The sequence below is a fragment of the Canis lupus genome, chromosome 18 (assembly GCF_048164855.1).
Source record: "Canis lupus baileyi chromosome 18, mCanLup2.hap1, whole genome shotgun sequence".
NCBI lineage: Eukaryota > Metazoa > Chordata > Mammalia > Carnivora > Canidae > Canis > Canis lupus.
Genome location: NC_132855.1, coordinates 60,273,773 through 60,293,134, shown reverse-complemented (window position 1 = coordinate 60,293,134; position 19,362 = coordinate 60,273,773). Strand labels below are relative to the sequence as shown.

Sequence of the window (19,362 nt, the reverse complement as noted above, 5' to 3'; positions counted from 1 at the left end):
TGTAAGTGTCTTTTCAAGGCTCCCGACGTACCTGGCTTTGGGGAGACACTGGGACAGGCCTGGATGAGAACCTTACCTGTTCTCAAACCTAATACACACCTCGTCCATCAGAAGGGCCATGTGGTGCTTTGAGTCCTCAGCTGTCAGAGTGCACTTGGACCCTCTGTTTACCGACCTTTTAGAGGCCTGGGGATGGCCTCTCCCTGGAATATGATTACTGAGTAAATGACATAGATCATCACCACTGTATGTATGCTCTTCCCATGAGGTACCAGGTTCTGGGTCTGATGACTGGCTCACACACAAAGGCAGAGATAGAGATTATACCTGGCACAAGAATGGCTGCCTCTCTGCCTTTTTCTCATTCTGATTTTGTGTGTTAGCGGTTTCTCTAGAAACACCACGTTCTCACTGGGTTCATCCCTGTGGCCCCCAGGGTTAGATACCACTGGCCACCATCCTGACCCCACCACCCTTTACGGTAATTATGTTCTCCCTGCTCCAGGGCCCAGCTACCCCACGGTGACCATGGAGCCCAGTTGGGAAGCAGCATCTCCTGCATTTAGCTCTACCTAGAGAGGGCAGCTCTCTAAGGCACACTGTATGCTCCTGACACAGTGTTTCTGAGGTCCTCCAGTGGAATGTGGCAGCTGCTGACTTCTCATCTCGTGTAAGTCACATAATCTGGCGAATGTACTTCTGCAAAAAGGCTACTGGGATTCTGATAGGAATTGCATTAAATATTTATTATTTATTTATTTATTTATTTATTTATTTATTTATTTATTTATTTTCTTGTTTACGTTTGGGGTTATTTTTGTTTAAATTTTTATTGGATTTCAATTTGCCAACATATAGCCTAACACCCAGTGCTCATCCTGCCTAGTGCCCCTATCAGTGCTTGTCACCCAGTCACCCCATCCTCCCCACCCACCTTCCCTTCCACTACCCCTTGTTAGTTTCCCAGAGTTAGGAGTCTCTCATGTTTTGTCACCCTCACTGATATTTCCCACTCATTTTCTCTCCTTTCCCCTATAATTCCTTTAGCTATTTTTAATATTTCACATATGAATGAAACCATATAATGATTGTCCTTCTCTGACTGACTTACTTCACTCAGTATAATACCCTCCAGTTCCATCCACGTTGAAACAAATGGTGGGTATTTGACTCTTCTAATGGCTAATATTCCATTGTATACATAGACTACATCTTCTTTATCCATTCATCTTTCGATGGACACCGAGGCTCCTTCCACAGTTTGGCGATTTTGGACATTGATGCTATAAACATTGGGGTGCAGGTGTCTCAGCCTTCCACTGCATCTGTATCTTTGGGGTAAATCCCCAGAAGTGCATTTCCTGGGTCTTAGAGTAGCTCTATTTTTAACTCTCTGAGGAACCTCCACACAGTTTTCCAGAGTGGCTGCACCAGTTCACATTCCCACCAACCGTGCAAGAGGGTTCCCCTTTCTCCACATCCTCTCCAACATTTGTGGTTTCCTGCCTTGTTAATTTTCCCCATTTTCATGGGTGTGAGGTGGTATCTCATTGTGGTTTTGATTTGTATTTCCCTGATGGCAAGTCATGCGGAGCATTTTCTCATGTGCATGTTGGCCATGTCTCTGTCTTCCTCTGTGAGATTTCTCTTCATGTCTTTTGCCCATTTCATGACTGGATTGTTTGTTTCTTTGCTGTTGAGTTTAAGAAGTTCTTTATAGATTTTGGATACTAGCCCTTTATCTGATAGGTCATTTGCAAATATCTCTCCCATTCTGTAGGTTGTCTTTTAGTTTTGTTGACTGTTTCTTTTCCTGTGCAGAAGCTATTAATCTTTTTTTTTCAGAAGCTATTAATCTTGATGAAGTCCCAATTATTCATTTTTGCTTTTGTTTCCCTTGCCTTCATGGATGTAACTTGCAAGAAGTTGCTGTGGCCAAGTTCAAAAAGGGTGTTGCCTGTGTTCTCCTCTAGGATTTTGATGGAATCTTGTCTCACATTTAGATCTTTCATCCATTTTGAGTTTATCTTTGTGTATGGTGACAGAGAGTGGTCTAGTTTCATTCTTCTGCACGTGGATGTCCAATTTTCCCAGCACCATTTATTGAAGAGACTGTCTTTTTTCCAGTGGATAGTCTTTCCTGCTTTGTCGAATATTAGTTGGCCAGAAAGTTGAGGGCCTATTTCTGGGTTCGCTATTCTGTTCCACTGATCTATGTGTCAGTTTTTGTGCCAATACCACACTGTCTTGAGGATCACAGCTTTGTAGTACGACCTGAAATCTGGCATTGTGATGCCCTCGGTTCTGGTTTTCTTTTTCAATATTCCTCTGACTATTCAGGATCTTCTCTGATTCCACACAAATCCTAAGATGACTTGTTCCAATTCTCTGAATAAATCCCTATCAAAATAGGGATTGCATTAAATGTGTAAATTGCCCTGGGTAGCATAGACATTTTCACAATATTAATTCTTCCAATCCATGAGCATGGAATGTTTTACGATCTCTTTGTGTCTTCCTCAATTGCTTTTAGAAGTGTTCTATAGTGTTTAGGGTATAGATCCTTTACCTCTTTGGTTAGGTTTATTCCTAGGTATCTTATGCTTTTGGGTGCAGTTGTAAATGGGATTAACTCCTTAATTTATTTTCCTTCAGCCTCATTGTCAGTGTATAGAAATGCCACTGATTTCTGGGCATTGATTTTGTATCCTGCCACGCTGCCGAATGGCTGTATGTGTTCTTGCAATCTTGGGGTGGAGTCTTTCGGGTTTTCTAGGTATAGTATCATGTCATCTGCAAAGATGGAGAATTTTGACTTCCTCTTTGCCGATTTGAATGCCTTTCATTTCTTTTTGTTGCCTGATTGCTGAGGCTAGGACTTCTAGTACTATGGTAAATAGCAACGGTGAGAGTGGAACATCCCTGTCTTGTTCCTGATCTTAGGGGAAAGGCTCCCAGTGTTTCGCCATTGAGAATGATATTTGCTGTGGGCTTTTTGTAGATGGCTTTTAAGATGCTGGAATGTTCCCTCTATCCCTACACTCTGAAGAGTTTTGATCAGGAATGGATGCTGTATTTTGTCAAATGCTTTCTCTGCATCTATTGAGAGGATCCTATGCTTCTTGTTTTTTCTCTTGTTGATATGATATCATGTTGATTGTTTTAACAGTGTTGAAAAAGAGTGTTGCATCCTGGGGATAAATCCCACTTGGCCATGGTGAATAAGCTTCTTAATGTATTGTTGGATCCTATTGGCTAATATCCTGTCGAGAATTTTTGCATCTGTGTTCATCAGGGATATTGGTCTATAATTCTCCTTATTGGCGAGGTCTTCGTCTGGTTTTGGAATCAAGGTGATGCTGGCCTCATAAAATGATTTTGGAAGTATTCCATCCCTTTCTATCCTTTGGAAAAGTTTTAGCAGCATAGGTATTATTTCTTCGTTAAATGTTTGATAGAATTCCCCTGGGAAGCCATCTGGCCCAGGACTTATGTGTCTTGGGAATTTTTGATGACTGCTAAAATTTCCTCCCTGGTTATTGCCCTATTCAGGTTTTCTATTTCTTCCTGTTCCAGTTTTGGCAATTTGTGGTTTTCCAAAAATGCATCCATTTCTTCTAGGTTGCCTAATTTGTTGTATCTCATAAACATTTTTAAAATTGTTTGAATATCCTTGGTATTGGTTGTGATCTCTCATTTTTCATTCATGATTTTATTAATTTGAGTCTTTTTTCTTTTTAATAAAGCTGACTAGGGGGTTTATCTATCTTATTAATTCTTTCAAAGAACCAACTCCGGGGTTTGTTGATCTGTTCTACAGTTCTTCTGGTCTCTATTTCATTGAGTTCTGCTGGAATCTTTATTATCTCTCTTCTGCTTGGTGTAGATTTTATTTGTTGCTCTTTCTCCAATTCCTTTAGGTGCGAGGTTAGCTTGTGTATTTGAGTTTTTTCCAATATTTTTTTTTCTCCAATATTTTTGAGGGATGTTTGTATTGTGATGAATTTCCCTCTCAAAATATGTATATATTTTATTGGAGTTCAATTTGCAACATATAGCATAACACCCAGCGCTCATCCCATCAAGTGCCCCCCTCAGTGCCCGTCACCCAGTCACCCCCACCCCCCGCCCACCTCCCTTTCCATCACCCCTTGATTGTTTCCCAGAGTTAGGAGTCTATCATGTTCTGTCTCCCTTTCTGATATTTCCCACTCATTTTTTCTCCTTTCCCCTTTATTCCTTTTCACTATTTTTTATATTCCCCAAATGAATGAGACCATATAATGTTTGTCCTTCTCTGATGGACTTATTTCACTCAGCATAATACCCTCCAGTTCCATCCACCTCGAGGCAAATGGTGGGTATTTGTTGTTTCTAATGGCTGAGTAATCTTCCATTGTATACACACAAACCACATCTTCTTATTTTATTTTATTTTTAATAATAAATTTATTTATTTATATTTTATTTATTTATTTTGGCTCTTTGTTTTATTTTAATTCCAGTTTATTACCATACAATGTTACATTAGTTCAGGTGCACAATACAGGGCTTCAACACTTCCACACATCATCCAGTGCTCATCAGGACAGGTGCACTCCTTAATCCCCTCACTTGTTTCAGACACCTCCCCTCTTCTTCCCCTCTGGTAACCACCAGTTTGTTCTCTATCATCTGTTTCTTGGTTTGTTTCCCTCTCTTTTTTCCCTCATTGTTCATTTGTTTTGTTTCTTAAATTCCACATGAATGAAATTACAGTTTATTTGTCTTTTTCTGAGTTATTTGGCTTAGCATTACATACAATCCATGTTGTTAGTACATGTTGTAGGTACCATGTTGTAGGTACAATCCATGTTGTTAAAAATAGCAGGATTTTTTTTCGGTGACTAATATTCCATTGTATATAAATCACACATCTTTACCCATTGATCAGTTGATGGACAGACACTTGGTGTATTCATAATTTACGAGAGAAACATCTCCCTTCAGAAAGTTTTCCCACCTAACTCTGTACCATTATCACCTGTAAGTAACATCACTGATTCATTTCTTTACCTTTAATTCATTCTAGATAAATTTTGAATTAACTGTTCTATAATATTATACACTCTCTAACTTTTTTGTAATTTTCCCCATAAGCTTAAAGATTCTTCTATTGTAACTTCTCAAAAAGTGGTCATATGTATCTATGGTTCATCTTCTCCATCCAAATGCTTTCAAATATTCAAAGATTCATATTATCTAAAGGTTTCTTACAGATAACACAATTTCTTAAGTATAATTAATATACAAGGTTATATTAACTGTAATCATTCAATATAATGATTGAAATAATCATTCAACAACTCCATACATTTCTCAGTGCTCATCACAATAAGGGTACTCTTTTTTTTTAATAATAAATTTATTTTTTATTGGTGTTCAATTGGCCAACATACAGAATAACACCCAGTGCTCATCCCGTCAAGTGCCCCCCTCCCTCAGTGCCCGTCACCCAGTCACCCCCACCCCCCGCCCTCCTCCCCTTCCACCACCCCTAGTTCATTTCCCAGAGTTAGGAGTCTTCATGTTCTGTCTCCCCTTCTGATATTTCCTACCCATATCTTCTCCCTTCCGTTCTATTCCCTTTCACTATTATTTATATTCCCCAAATGAATGAGACCATACAATGTTTGTCCTTCTCCGATTGACTTATTTCACTCAGCATAATACTCTCCAGTTCCATCCACGTTGAAGCAAATGGTGGGTATTTGTCATTTCTAATGGCTGAGTAATATTCCATTGTACATAAATCACATCTTCTTTATCCATTCATCTTTCGATGGACACCGAGGCTCCTTCCACAGTTTGGCTATTGCGGACATTGTTGCTAGAAACATCGGGGTGCAGGTATCCCGGTGTTTCACTGCATCTGTATCTTTGGGGTAAATCCCCAGCAGTGCAATTGCTGGGTCGTAGGGCAGGTCTATTTTTAACTCTTTGAGGAACCTCCACACAGTTTTCCAGAGTGGCTGCACCAGTTCACATTCCCACCAACAGTGTAAGAGGGTTCCCCTTTCTCCACATCCTCTCCAACATTTGTGGTTTCCTGCCTTGTTAATTTTCCCCATTCTCACTGGTGTGAGGTGGTATCTCATTGTGGTTTTGATTTGGATTTCCCTGATGGCCAGTGATGCGGAGCATTTTCTCATGTGCTTGTTGGCCATGTCTATGTTTTCCTCTGTGAGATTTCTGTTCATGTCTTTTGCCCATTTCATGATTGGATTGTTTGTTTCTTTGCTGTTGAGCTTAATAAGTTCTTTATAGATCTTGGATACTAGCCCTTTATCTGATAGGTCATTTGCAAATATCTTCTCCCATTCTGTAGGTTGTCTTTTAGTTTGTTGAGTGTATCTTGTGCTGTGCAGAAGCTTCTTATCTTGATGAAGTCCCAATAGTTCATTTTTGCTTTTGTTTCTCTTGCATTCATGGATGTATCTTGTGAGAACCAGGAGTTGGTTCTTTGAAAGAGTTAATAAGATAGATAAGCCTTTGCCAGCCTGGGGCAGCCCGGTTGGCTCAGTGGTTTAGTATTGCTTCCAGCCCAGGGCCTGATCCTGGAGACCCAGGGTTGAGTCCTGCGTCAGGCTCCCTGCATGAAGCCTGCTTCTACCTCTGTCTGTATCTCTCTCTCACTCTCTCTCCCTCTCTCTCTCTCTCTATTTCTGTGTGTGTGTCTGATGAATAAATAAGTAATATTAAAAAACCATTAGCCAGCTTTATTAAAAAGAAGATAGAAAAGACTCAAATTAATAAAATCATGAATGAGAAAGGAGATATCACCAACAATACCAAGGAAATACAAACGATTTAAAAAATTTATTATGAGCAGCTATTGGCCAAAAAATTAGGCAACATAGAAGAAATGGACGCAGTTCTGGAAAACCACAAACTACCAAAAGCGGAGCAGGAAAAATAGAAAACCTGAACAGGCCGATAACCAGGGAGGAAATTGAAGCAGTCATCCAAAACTTCCCAAGACACAAAAGTCCAGGGCCAGATGGCTTCCCAGGGGAATTCTATCAAACGTTTAAAGAAGAAACCATAATACCTATTCTACTAACGCTGTTTGGAGAGAAAGAGATGGAGTACTTCGATATTCGTTCTATGAGGCCAGCATCACCTTCATTCCAAAACCAGACAAAGACACCACCATAAAGGAGAATTACAGACCAATATCCCTGATGAACATGCATGCAAAAATTCTCAACAACACTGGCCAATAGGATACAACAGTACATTAAGAAAATTATTCACCAAAAAAAAAAAAAAAAGAAAAGAAAATTATTCACCATGACCAAGTAGGATTTATTCCCGGGACACAAGGCTGGTTCAACACTCGTAAAACAATCAATGTGATCCATCATATCAGCAAGAGAAATACCAAGAACCATAGGATCCTCTCACTAGATGCAGAGAAAGCATTTGACAAAATACAGCATCCATTCCTGCTCAAAACTCTTTAGAGTGGAGGGATAGAGGGAACATTCCTTAACATCTTAAAACCCATCTACGAAAAGCCCACAGCAAATATCATTCTCAATGGGGAAGCACTGGGTGCCTTTCCCCTAAGATCAGGAACAACACAGGGATGTCCACTCTCACCACTGCTATTCAACATAGAACTGGAAGTCCTAGCCTCAGCAATCAGACAACAAAAAGACAGTAAAGGCATTCGAATTGTCAAAGAAGAAGTCAAACTCTCCCTCTTCGCCGATGACATGATATTCAACACAGAAAACCCAAAAGCCTCCACCCCAAGATTGCTAGAACTCATACAGCAATTTGGTAGCGTGGCAGGATACACAATCAATGCCCAGAAATCAATGGCATTTCTATACACTAACAATGAGACTGAAGAAAGAAATTAAGAGTCAATCCCATTTACAATTGCACCCAAAAGCATAAGATACCTAGGAATAGACCTCACCAAAGAGGTAAAGGATCTATACCCTAAAAACTACGGAACAGTTTGGAAAGCAATTGAGGAAGACACAAAGAGATGGAAAAATATTTCATGCTCATGTATGGAAGAATTAATATTTTGAAAATGTCAATGTTACCCCGGGCACTTTACACATTTAATGCAATCCCTATCAAAATACCATGGACTTTCTTCAGAGAGTTGGAACAAATTATTATTATTATTATTATTTTATTTTTTTATTTTTTTTTATTTTTATTTTTGGAACAAATTATTTTAAGATTTGTGTGGAATCAGCAAAGACCCTGAATAGCCAGGGGAATATTAAAAAAGAAAACCATAGCTGGGGGCTCACAACGCCAGATTTCAGGTTGTACTACAAAGCTGTGGTCATCAAGACAGTGTGGTACTGGCACAAAAACAGACACATAGATCAATGGAACAGGATCTATGAAGAGAATCCAGGAGAATCCAGAAATGTACCCTCAAGTTTATGGTCAATTAACATTCGACAAAGCAGAAAAGACTATCCACTGGAAAAAACACAGTCTCTTCAATTAATGGTGCTGGGAAAATTGGACAGGCACATGCAGAAGAATGAAACTAGACCACTCTCTTGCACCATACACAAAGATAAACTCAAAATGGATGAAAGATCTAAATGTGAGACAAGATTCCATCAAAATCCTAGAGGAGAACACAGGCAACACCCTTTTTGAACTTGGCCACAGCAACTATTAAAATTTTTTTTTTTCACAGCCAACTATTTGTATATGTTTTTATTGGAGTTCAATTTGCCAACATATAGCACAACACCCAGTGCTCATCCCATCAAGTGCCATCCCCAGTGCCGGTCACCCAGTCATCCCGTCCCCCCACCCACCTCCCCCCTCCACCACCCTATTTGTTTTCCAAAGTTAGTAGTCTCCCATGTTTTGTCACCCTCATTGATATTTCTCACTCATTTTCTTTCCCTTCCCCTTTATTCCCTTTCACTATTATTTATATTCCCCAAATGAATGAGACCATATAATGTTTGTCCTTCTCTGGTTGACTTATTTCACTCACCATAATACCCTCCAGTTCTAACCATGATGGTGGGTATTTGTCGTTTCTAATGGCTGAGGAATATTCCATTGTATACATAAACCACATCTTCTTTATCCAATCATCTTTCGATGGACACCGAGGCTCCTTCCACAGTTTGGCTATTGCGGACATTGTTGCTATAAACATCGGGGTGCAGGTGTCCCAGTGTTTCACTGCATTACAGATGCTATCTTAAGAGAAGTTTGGATTCTGTCTGCCAGTCCTTCACCAGGGTTTCTGCACATTGGGTGCTTGTGGGTGGTCAGATGTGTTCACGCACATGCCGCTGGTGTGAATGTGGGAGCCCCTGCCTGGGCTGCGTGTAGGGTGGCCCTGCAGCAGAAGGGTTGACGGGCTCCCAGGGAAACCATCTGAACCAGGGCTTCCTCTGGGAGCAGAGGTTCTTTCTGGAATGTCTGCGTTTCTCCTCAGTCCTCTGGCCTGTGTAAACCTTCCAGCTCTGTGGGGGTGGTTCTCCTAAAAAGTGAAACTTCATGTTACATTTATTTACATAGAATTATACAATATACAAATATACAATATTTCTGAAATTGTGTTTAATAGATAAACTTCCCTTGTCATTTCTTGTCTTGTGTACTTTTGGTCTCATATCTTCATTAGATTAGTGATTTCTTGTTTTTTGATTTTTTTTTTTTTTGAAAACCAGATTTTGAGAATGTTGGTATTTTCCTGGCATTTGGCACATGGACTTCTGCTTTCATCTTCTTAGTTCTTTCTGTGTGTGCACTTTCAGCTCACATCTTCCAATCGTCATGGTGGAATTCTAGGCACTTACAAAATCTTGGGTATTGGGGGATCTGACCAGGTGAGACAATGGCCCTCCACCTGCCAGGCTTTAGTTGCCCTTGGACGCCAGCACTTGTGTGGCCATCCCCTCTGGATGGCCAGCTGGGTCTATGCTTCTCACCCTGACACGGCCACCAAGCACCAACTGATGGATACACTCTGTCTCCGTGAGGGAGCCTGTGCTCTGGGTGGACAGATGACACAGGATTTCTGGAATGCTCGCTTGGTAAACCTTTAATATCTTACCAAATCCAGCCCAGAGCACTGAGCCCTCTCTTCTGTTCGGAGACCCGGCCCCATATCAGGGCCTGGCTGGTGGCCCTCGCCTTGCTCAGGTGTGTGGAAACCTGAGAGGCTGAGCTGGACGGGGGCAGAGGTTGCGGGCCGTAGCCCTCACAAGGTTGACAGGACAGCCAGCATGGTCACAGGGATGCTGATGGTGGCCCCCAGCATGGGGGAGAGGGCCGGGAGCGGCTGAGAAGGTGGGGGTGTGTTCTTTATGTGATAATGGATCCATTTTGAGAAATAGGAGACTCGAGTGTAAACCGCAGGGTACATAGGGTATGTGCAACCGCGGCCCCAGCTCACTATTCCAACCTGCAACCAGGTATGGTTGAGTTCACAGACGAGTGGACCCCCAGAGTCACCCTGGAAGAGAAGAGGGGTTTCCTGTGAGTGGGGCATCTGGGTCTGCAGCCTCCTCCACGAGGGGAGTCCGGGCACCCCACCCACTCAGCCCCACCTCGCCAGGACCGAAGCTCTGCTGCAGGTGGAATGTCCTGCCAGCAGAGGGTGGGTGGCACCCGTTCCAGGGCCGACAGAAAGCAGACGTGCAGCCCTGCACTGTTCCAGCAGCATGGGAGCCCAGAGGGCACTGGGCATTGTCTGCGGCCTCACAAGCCATCCTAGGCTCTCCCACCTGGCTGAAGGCCTTGTGGTGATGTGCTTCTGAACCCTGTAGGGGATGGGCCATCTGGGACTAACACCCACCCAGAGTGCCCCCTGGCTCAAAGGAGAGACACATCTGAGAGCCCCAGGCTCGGCCAGGGCCCCTCAGTGGGATGCACCTCGCACACCGTCTTGACGTTCCTGATGTCCCCAGCACACAGCATGTCCAACATAATATACGACAGGTGTCCGTAGAGCAGCTGGCACAGTGGCAATGAGATGAGAGGCATCTGCGCCTCCTGCAGGTGGTCTGTGACATAGCCTGCCGGGAAGGAGTGTAGACCCAGTGAGAGGACCCCAGGGCGCCTCTGCTCACCCTGCGGCTCCCCCCTTGCTCCTGCCCTCCACACAGCTCTGTCTGCACTGGGGCATCAGACTTCAGTCAGCGAGTGTGACTACAAGTGACACGTGATTCTTCCTATGGGAGCCAAAGAGCCATCCTCTCCCGCTGCTACTGCAGGAGCCCCTGTCAGCCGACGGGCACAGGCACTGGTTCCAGAACCCCATGCTCTCCTGGCCAGTATGCACGTGAGCCCCCTGCTCTGGGCCCGGCTCCAGCTGGACAGGAGCTGTTTGCACAGACTGCTTATTTGGGGGAAGGCATGGCACCTCCCCAAGGGGCTTCCAGGGAGTCGGTTTTGGAGCTAATGGATGTGGACCTGGAGGAGAGACACCAGAAAGCAGAGGTCAGCAGTGTTAGTGGTTGCTGCTGGCTGCGCTAACAGGGTGGTGTCACGAGAGGAGCCTCAGGAGAGGTGGATGGTGCAAATGGGAATGGATATCAGTGGAGAGAGCACTACTGGAAGAGGCTGCTGTGATGAGTACTAGGGAACGCTTGGCCCTCCAGGCCCGTTAACCACCTGCCCGAGGCCTCCACCTGCCCCCCCTCCACGTGGAATAACTGGGAGTGTGCTCTTTCCTGCCACAAATACTGGCTGACATGTCTGCACAGGGGCAGCAGGCAGTGGGGCTGTAATCTGGGGAACAGAGGCAAGGCTTGGGGTACCCCATCCCCCTGTAGGGGCACTTCCCAGGCCATAGCATGAGGAGGCCCACAGGCAGCTGGACCCCCAGGGGGACACCAGAAGAAGGACTTTCCAGAGAAGAGGTGAGGGCCCCGGTGCCCTCAGGCTGCTGCTGGGCCCTGAGCCATGCATGCAGAGGGTAGAATCCAATGGGGTGGGCAGAGGGCGCCAGCATGGACCCCACAGCCCCCTGATCTCACAGGGGCCTGGGATGTTGAGTTCCCTCCAACTGCCCAGGACAATGGTGCACATAGAGCACAGGCGGCATTCACTCCCCATTGTGCACACACAGCTGCCAGTGCCCCATAGAACCCGGTGGACAGGGGACAGAGAGATGAGCCTGCATCAACTGCTCTGCCTCTGGTAGAGTGCACGGGAAGGTAGATGTGTGTGGGGCGAGGTCACAACGATTCCAATGACTTCCATAGGAGTGGCTAGGGTGCTAGCTCAGAACGCTGGGAAACCAGGTGAGAGGTTTGTATGCACTGGTAGGTCTGTGTCCTGAGCATCCACTGGGAGCCCACGAGACAACAGCAGAGGCAGGGGAGGGGGTCAGAGGGAGAGCCCCTCGATGTGAGGGTCCAGGGGACAGCCAGCTGTTGCTACAGAGCCACAAAAGCACAGCCTGCTTCTTCCTCCCACAGAACAGGAGCCTTCTGCCGGCTTGGAGGGCAACAGGCATTTTTGCCCCAGGATGCAGCATGGAGCGCGGCTGTCCCCGACGTGGCAGGTGGAGTGTGCAGGCCTGTCTCCAGTGGGGCCCATGGCATGTCCTGAGACCAGGGCTGGACCAGGGGCACTCAGGCTCCTGCCCCCCAGCACCAGCCTAGCAGTAGTGCCAAGAACAGCCGTTTCCCTCCGCAGCCAGGCAAGAACGTGCTGCGGGTGTGCAGAATTGCTGCGGGGAAAGGTGCAGCAGGGACAGAGAATGCCTGTTGGCCAGCAGCCCCCATGAGGCTCCTGGGCCTCTGGTGTATGAAAGCAGCTAAGCACCAGGAGGGCCCACGAGTGAGCTCAAAGTTCTCACCAGACTCCAGGCCACTAATAATGCCACGTCCCACCAGTGGAGGTCAAGCTTGGGGCGCACAGGCTTTAGTCCTAAATGTCCTCCTGTAATGTTTGGCATTCAACAAAAATGTAATAGACACACAAGCATGCACACACTTACATATGAACTCACACATGCATGCATGCATAACCCACCACCCCACATGCACGCACACACGTGTGCAGACTCACACACACCAGCTCCTATGTACACATGCATGTATTCACACTCACCAGCCCACATTCACACACGTGTACACATAAGCATACCTATACCCGCATGCACATGCATGCACACATGTGCACACATTCACACACACCCCAAATGTGCACACACACATACTAGCCCATATATTCACATACATGTGTACACACATATTCACACCCAGCACCCACATGAATGTGTACACACATGCACACCACCACATGCACACACTTATGTGTGCACATGTTCATAGACACCATGCATGTGCATACCCACCACCCCACACACATGTGCACACATGCACTCACACTCACATGCACCCATGGCCATCCCCACCCACCATGCTCACACATCCTCATGTTAGGATCACATTGTTGAAAGCGGGAAGTGTGAATCTGTCCAGCTTTGGTCTTCTTTCCCAAGACAGTTCTCACTATTTCAATTCCATACTAACTTGAGAGTCAGCTTCTCCGTTTCTGCAGAAAAGCCAGTGGCTGTGATGGAGTTTGCACTGATGTGTGGGTCACGCTGGTGCAGTAGACCTCTTCCAGCCCACAAACATGAGCTGCCTAAACATTTATTGAAGTTTTTAAAAATCTCTCTGGGTGATGTTTCATAGTGTTTGACTTACAGGTCTTTCCCTTCCTCAGGTAACCTTACACATAGGTCGCTTTTCTTTTGCATGATGCAGAATTGCATCCTTAATGTCTCTTTGTGATCCTTCCCTGAAGGTGTGTAGAAACCCAGCTGATTTCCATGTGTTCAATCTTGTACTCTGCATCTTTGCTTAAACTGTTTCTTGTCTGTAGCAATTGGTTTTGTGTGTTTTTAGGATTCTTTGGAATGTTCCATATGTATGATTATGTCATCTGTGCAGAGAGATAGCTTTTATTTCATTTCCAACTGGGGTGACTTTTATTTCTTCTTCTTCTTCCTAATTTAACTGTCTGGAGCTTCTGGTACAACACAAAGTACCAGTGGAGAGAGTGGGATTCCTATCCTGTTCCTGGGTTTTCAGTTAGCTGCCCCATCTTCCTCCACCGAGTACAGTGTGAGCTGTGTGTTGTTCGTAATGCTCTGAGTCGTGCCGAGGACATACACTCTATTCCTAGTTTTCTGACAGTGGATCCTGTCAGATGCTTTCTCCGTATTGCTCAAGATGAACATGTGGGTTTCCCCCTTTACTCTTCTAGTGTGGTGTGTCACCCTGGTTAATGCTTGTACATTGAATGGCCTCTGTCCTCCTGGGACAAATACCACTTCATCAGAGTGTATCATTATTTAATGTGCTGTTGAATTCAGTTTGCTAGTGTTTTGTTGAGGATTTTTACATTATGTTCATGAGGGATAGTGTCTGTAACTTTCTTTTCTTGTGCTTTCTTGTCTGGCTTTGGTATCAGTGTTGTGTTGGCTCCATAGAATGAGGGGAAGTGTGTCCCCTCCCCCTTCTTTTTCAAAGAGTTTGAGAAGAATTGATGTTAATTTTCTTTAAATGTTTGGTAGTATTAATCAGGGAAGAAGCCATCTTGTCCTGCATTTTTATTGTTGAGACGTTTTTGAATACTGAATCACTTACTCATTCAGTATTTTGATTTCTTCTGGAGTCAGTTTTGGTAATTTGAGTGTTTCCAGGAATTTTTCTATTTCATGTGGGTTATCAAATTTGTTGGCGTAGTTATCTGTAGTTTTCTCTTGTGACTCTTTTATTTCCATGATGTCAACAGTGATGTTCTTTCATTTTTGTAGTCAGTCTGGCTAAACGTTTGTAACTTTTATTGATCTTTTCATGTAACTGTTTGGCTCAGTGACTCTTTATTTCATTTTTTTTTTTGTGCTCTTGTTCTTGTTATGTTGTTCCTTCTGCTAGCTTTGGGTTTAGTTTGTTCTTCTTTCTATAGTTCCTTAAGTCATAAGGTCAAGTTACTTACTTGAAGTATATCTTCTTTTAATAAATGTAGGTATTTATAAAAGAATAAATGCTACAGCTATAGTTTTTCCCCTTAGCACTGCTTTTGTTGCATCTCTTAAATTTGGTATGTTGTCTTTCCTTTCTCTTTCTTTTCTTTTTCTTTTCTCTTATCCCCAAGTATTTTATGATTTCCCTGGTGATTTTTTTTTCCTTTGATCCATTGGTTATTTAAATGTGTTATTTACTTTCAACAATTTTGTGAGTTTTTGTTTTATATTATTTTCTTGAAGGTTTTATTTGTTTATTTGAGAAAGAGACAGAGATAGAGTGAGCACAAGCAGGGGGAGTGGCAGGCAGAGGGAGAAGCAGACTTTCCGCTGAGCAGGGGTCCCGATGTGGGACTCAATCCCAGGACCCTGGGATCATGGCCTGAGCTGAAGGCAGACGCTTAACTGACTGAGCCACCCAGGTGCCCTGTTTTCTTTATATTATTGATTTGTTTCATCCTTTTTAAAAATATATTTTATTTATTTATTCATGAGAGACAGAGAGAGAGAGAGAGAGAGGCAGAGACAGAGGCAGAGGGAGAAGCAGGCTCCCTGCAGGGAGCCCGATGCGGCACTCAATCTTGGGACCCCAGGACCCCAGGACCACACCCAAGCTGAAGGCAAACGCTCAACTGCCCAACCACCCAGGCATCCCGATCTTTGTTTTATTCTGTTGTGGTCATAGAAGATACTTTGTATAATATCTACCTTTTAAAATCTACTGAGACTTCATTTGTGTACTAACATGGGGTCTATCCTAAAAAACATCCAAAGTACACTTGAGAACATGTGTGCAGCTATTGCAGGGTAGGTGTCTGTGCATGTCTGTCAGAGCTGGTTGGTGTGCTGTGCTGTTTAAGTCCTCAATCTCCTTACTTATCTTCAGTCCATTCCTGAGAGAGGCATACTGAAGTCCCCAACCACTATCATAGAGCTGCGTATTTCTCCCTTTTGTTCTGCCATTTGTTGTTTCATATATTTTGATGGTTTGTCATTAGGTGTGTGTTTATCATTTTTATATCTTCTTGCTGTATTAAACCTTTTATTAATCCATAATGTGCTTTTTTGTCTTTTATAATCTTTTTTGTTTTAGGGTCTATTTTATCTGATATTATTAGTATAGCCACTTTGTTCTCTTTTGGTCACTATTTACATGGACATCTTTTTCTGTCCTTCCATTTTCAACTTATTGGTGCCTTTACATCTCAAGTGAGTCTTATCACAAAGTTGGATCATGTATTTTTATCCTTTCTTTTAATTTCTGTCTTTTGATTGGAGAGTTTAATCCATTTACATTTATAGCAATCGTTGATAAGAAGAGACTTACTTCTGTTTCTTCTGGTGCTGCTTCTTTTCTTTATGTGCTATAGCTTTTTGTCCCTCATTTCCTGCATTTCCATCTTCTTTGGTGTTTAAATGATTTTTTTTTGTAGTGAAATGTTTATTTTTATTATTTTTTAAAGATTTATTTATTTATTTATTTATTTATTTATTTATTTATTTATTCATTCATGATAGACATAGAGAGAGAGAGAGACAGAGACACAGGAGGAGGGAGAAGCAGGCTCCATGCTGGGAGCCCGACGCGGGACTTGATCCCGGGACTCCAGGATCGCCCCCTGGGCCAAAGGCAGGTGCCAGACTGCTGAGCCACCCAGGGATCCCTGTAGTGAAATGTTTAAATTCCTTCTTCATTTCATTTTGTGTATATTCTATAGCTATTTTCTTTGTTACTGTGGACATTATTTCAAACATCCTGAAGTTTATAAGTTCTATTTTGAATTTATAGCATCCTAACCTCAATAACATTTTTCTTTTTTTATTTACATTTTTTTAACTTAAATTCAATATGCCACCATATAGTATAACACCCAGTGCTCATTCCATCAATTACATTTTTTAATTAAGTAAATCAGACATTAACCTGGTATAAGATATCATATAAGAAAGGTATAACCTTTCTTAACCTGGTATAAGCTATCAAGCTAAAGTCTCCAGGCCAGGCCACAAACTTATAGTAAATTATTAGAAGCATTTTCATTACAATAGAAAGCAGGAAAAGGAAACCTAGCATCATTTCTAATTGGAGGTTCAACTACTGCAATAACACCATATATATATATATATATATATATATATATATATATATAGGAAAGGAAGAGATGAAACAGTCTTTATTTGAAGGAAATATGATTTTTAAATAAAAAATCAATCGACAAGCTATTAAAAGTGAAGTCTATAAGGTGGCTGCAAAGATCAATATGCAAAAATCAACAACTATGACTGATCATCAAATACAATTAAAAAGAATGTTTTCAATAACTAAAAATTCTAAGGTACTAGGTATAAACCTAGAAAGAAAATATGAGGTCATTATGGAGAAAACTAGAATAACAAATCGATTTTTAAAATCAGTTTAACAAGGTTTCCCATTTGAATTCAGAATCTTAAAGAAAACTCTGTTTTGAAATTTGTGTTCTTAGTACTCTAAATATTAATTCTACACTCAGAACAAATGTAACTGCTTCTCTGTGTACAATGAAGATAGCCAGGGACAAAACAACACTGCATGCTGACAAAGAAACTGATGGTGATTGATGGGTGGGGATTCCAGTCTCCAGATCCCTGCACCCCCATAACTGACATAATTCTTCCTTCCCTGTAGTGACATAGAGCCATCATCCTATGCAAGCTCCAATAAAGGAACTGACCCCTTAACTCTCTTACCTTGTGGGGAGATGAGTCCCCATCCTGTAGCCCAGCAAGTAACATTATGAAGGTTCACATCTGGGGGTGCGATGCAAACAGGGAGCACAGAGTCAGAAAACACAATGCGAGATTTCAGCTGCACCAGGGCGATGTCACCTCCAACAGGGTGGTACAGTTGGTATGTAGGGTGCACGATCACCTTGTTCACCTCAAACCACTGGGTGTGATTGCTGGCAAACCTGAGGTCCACCAGGCCGACATACATGTCAAAAGCCACAATGTTCTTATCCCTGTGGGGACACAGAACAAAGACACAGTGACTTGAGCATCTTGCACGTGGGAAGCAAGGGCACTGTCCATTCACAGGCCTAGGGAGGACTGGAGCATGGCGGCCTCAGTCTCCAGGCTCTCAGCCAGGATATGGAGAAGCAAGTTCCTTGCAGCACACAGAACCTGGTTGTCTGGTGGAATTGCTCCCAAAGAAGTCCTGACATGGGCCAATGGAGGATTCAGAGACTCATCCTGACCTGCTGGTCACCAGCAGCCCAGGATGGTGAACCTGTCAGGTGAGCTGCCCCTAAGGCAGGTCCTTCCTTACTTCTTGTCCTACGATATATCTCAAGGAATCCATGGCCCTGAGGAGCCCTTGGCCCTATCCAAGGAGTGGCTGCAGTGGAAGGAGCTATGTCTGGGCCCCATTCTCTTCCCCATCTCTGACAAGTCACAGCTGATGCAGCCTGCGTGGTCCATCCAGCGGCCCTGGGCCTCCAAGGACATGGCATCTGGCCCTGCCCACTCACCTATCGAAGCAGTGGGCTGCCGACAGGATCCAGTACTCACTGATGATGGACCCTCCACAGATGTGGAAGCCTCTGTAGTGCACGCTCACCTGCCATGGCCACTTCCTCTCCAGGACATCCACGCCCCCCACAATCTTCCCCTGTATGTAACGGCGACCACAGGCTGAGGAGAAAGCAACAGAGCCTGTGAGGAGCAGCAGTGGCAAGGTGGGCAGGGCACAGACATAGAGTAGTTGGGAGGCGTTGGGAAGGGGAGGTCCAGCAAAGGGGGGAGGAAGGGAGGGCAGAGGAGTGTGGGAGAGGGGCGGAAAGGGGAGGAGAGGAGAGGAGAGGAGGGGAGCGGGGAGAGGCAGGAAAGGGGAAGGCAGAAGGGAGGGGAGGGGAGGGGAGGGGAGGGGAGAGGGGCTGAGGAGGGGAGGGTGAGGACTGGAGAGGGTTGGGGAGGGGAGGGGAGAGGGCAGGGGAGGGCAGGGGAGGGCCGGCGCAGGTCTCTACCGCGGGGAGAAGGAAGCCCCGGGCTCGCCGCCAGGACTTTGGCCCCGGGCCGGGAGGGGTCCTACCCACGTTCACGTTCACGTTCACGTTCACGTTCACGTTCAAGGCAACGACCTTGCTCAGGGGGCGTCCGTGGGCCCCGGGGGCAGCCTGGGCAGGGGGCAGGAGGAGCAGGAGCAGAAGCAGGCGGGGGGCCGCCGGCGGGGATGCTCCGAGCGGGATGCGTGGGTCACGCAGCAGGGCAGCCATGAGGGGGAGGGTCCTGGGGAGCGAGCCCGTGGGACCTGGGGCGGCGCCGATGTGTGACGCCACCAACTT

At 44.4% G+C, this 19,362-nt stretch overlaps 1 protein-coding gene across 2 annotated transcripts; it reads right to left on the bottom strand.

Annotated features, from left to right (window-relative positions):
* Positions 1-9,626: 9,626 nt before the first annotated feature.
* PRSS38 (serine protease 38) lies at positions 9,627-19,349 on the bottom strand. 2 transcript variants are annotated; one of them, XM_072784665.1, is made up of 5 exons: positions 19,110-19,349; positions 18,550-18,712; positions 17,768-18,039; positions 10,936-11,069; positions 9,627-10,507 (listed from the first exon to the last, which is right to left on the bottom strand). In XM_072784665.1, exons 1-5 carry the CDS (start codon positions 19,291-19,293, stop codon positions 10,253-10,255), a joined length of 1,008 nt encoding a protein of 335 aa, XP_072640766.1. In that variant the 5' UTR covers positions 19,294-19,349; the 3' UTR covers positions 9,627-10,252. The 2 variants fall into 2 exon arrangements, with proteins under 2 accessions (XP_072640766.1, XP_072640765.1); XM_072784664.1 differs by having other exon boundaries at positions 10,927-11,069; positions 19,110-19,348.
* Between the last annotated feature and the right edge of the window lie 13 nt (positions 19,350-19,362).

Excerpts from the sequence above, each read along its gene's own strand:
- PRSS38 (XM_072784664.1), bottom strand. The coding sequence starts at position 19,293 with ATGGCTGCCCTGCTGCGTGACCCACGCATCCCGCTCGGAGCATCCCCG. Across the intron at positions 18,713-19,109 it reads GAACGTGAACGTGAACGTGG|CCTGTGGTCGCCGTTACATA; the intron begins GTAGGACCCCTC and ends CTTTCTCCTCAG. Across the intron at positions 10,508-10,926 it reads ACGTCAAGACGGTGTGCGAG|GGTGACTCTGGGGGTCCACT; the intron begins GTGCATCCCACT and ends CTTCTCTTCCAG.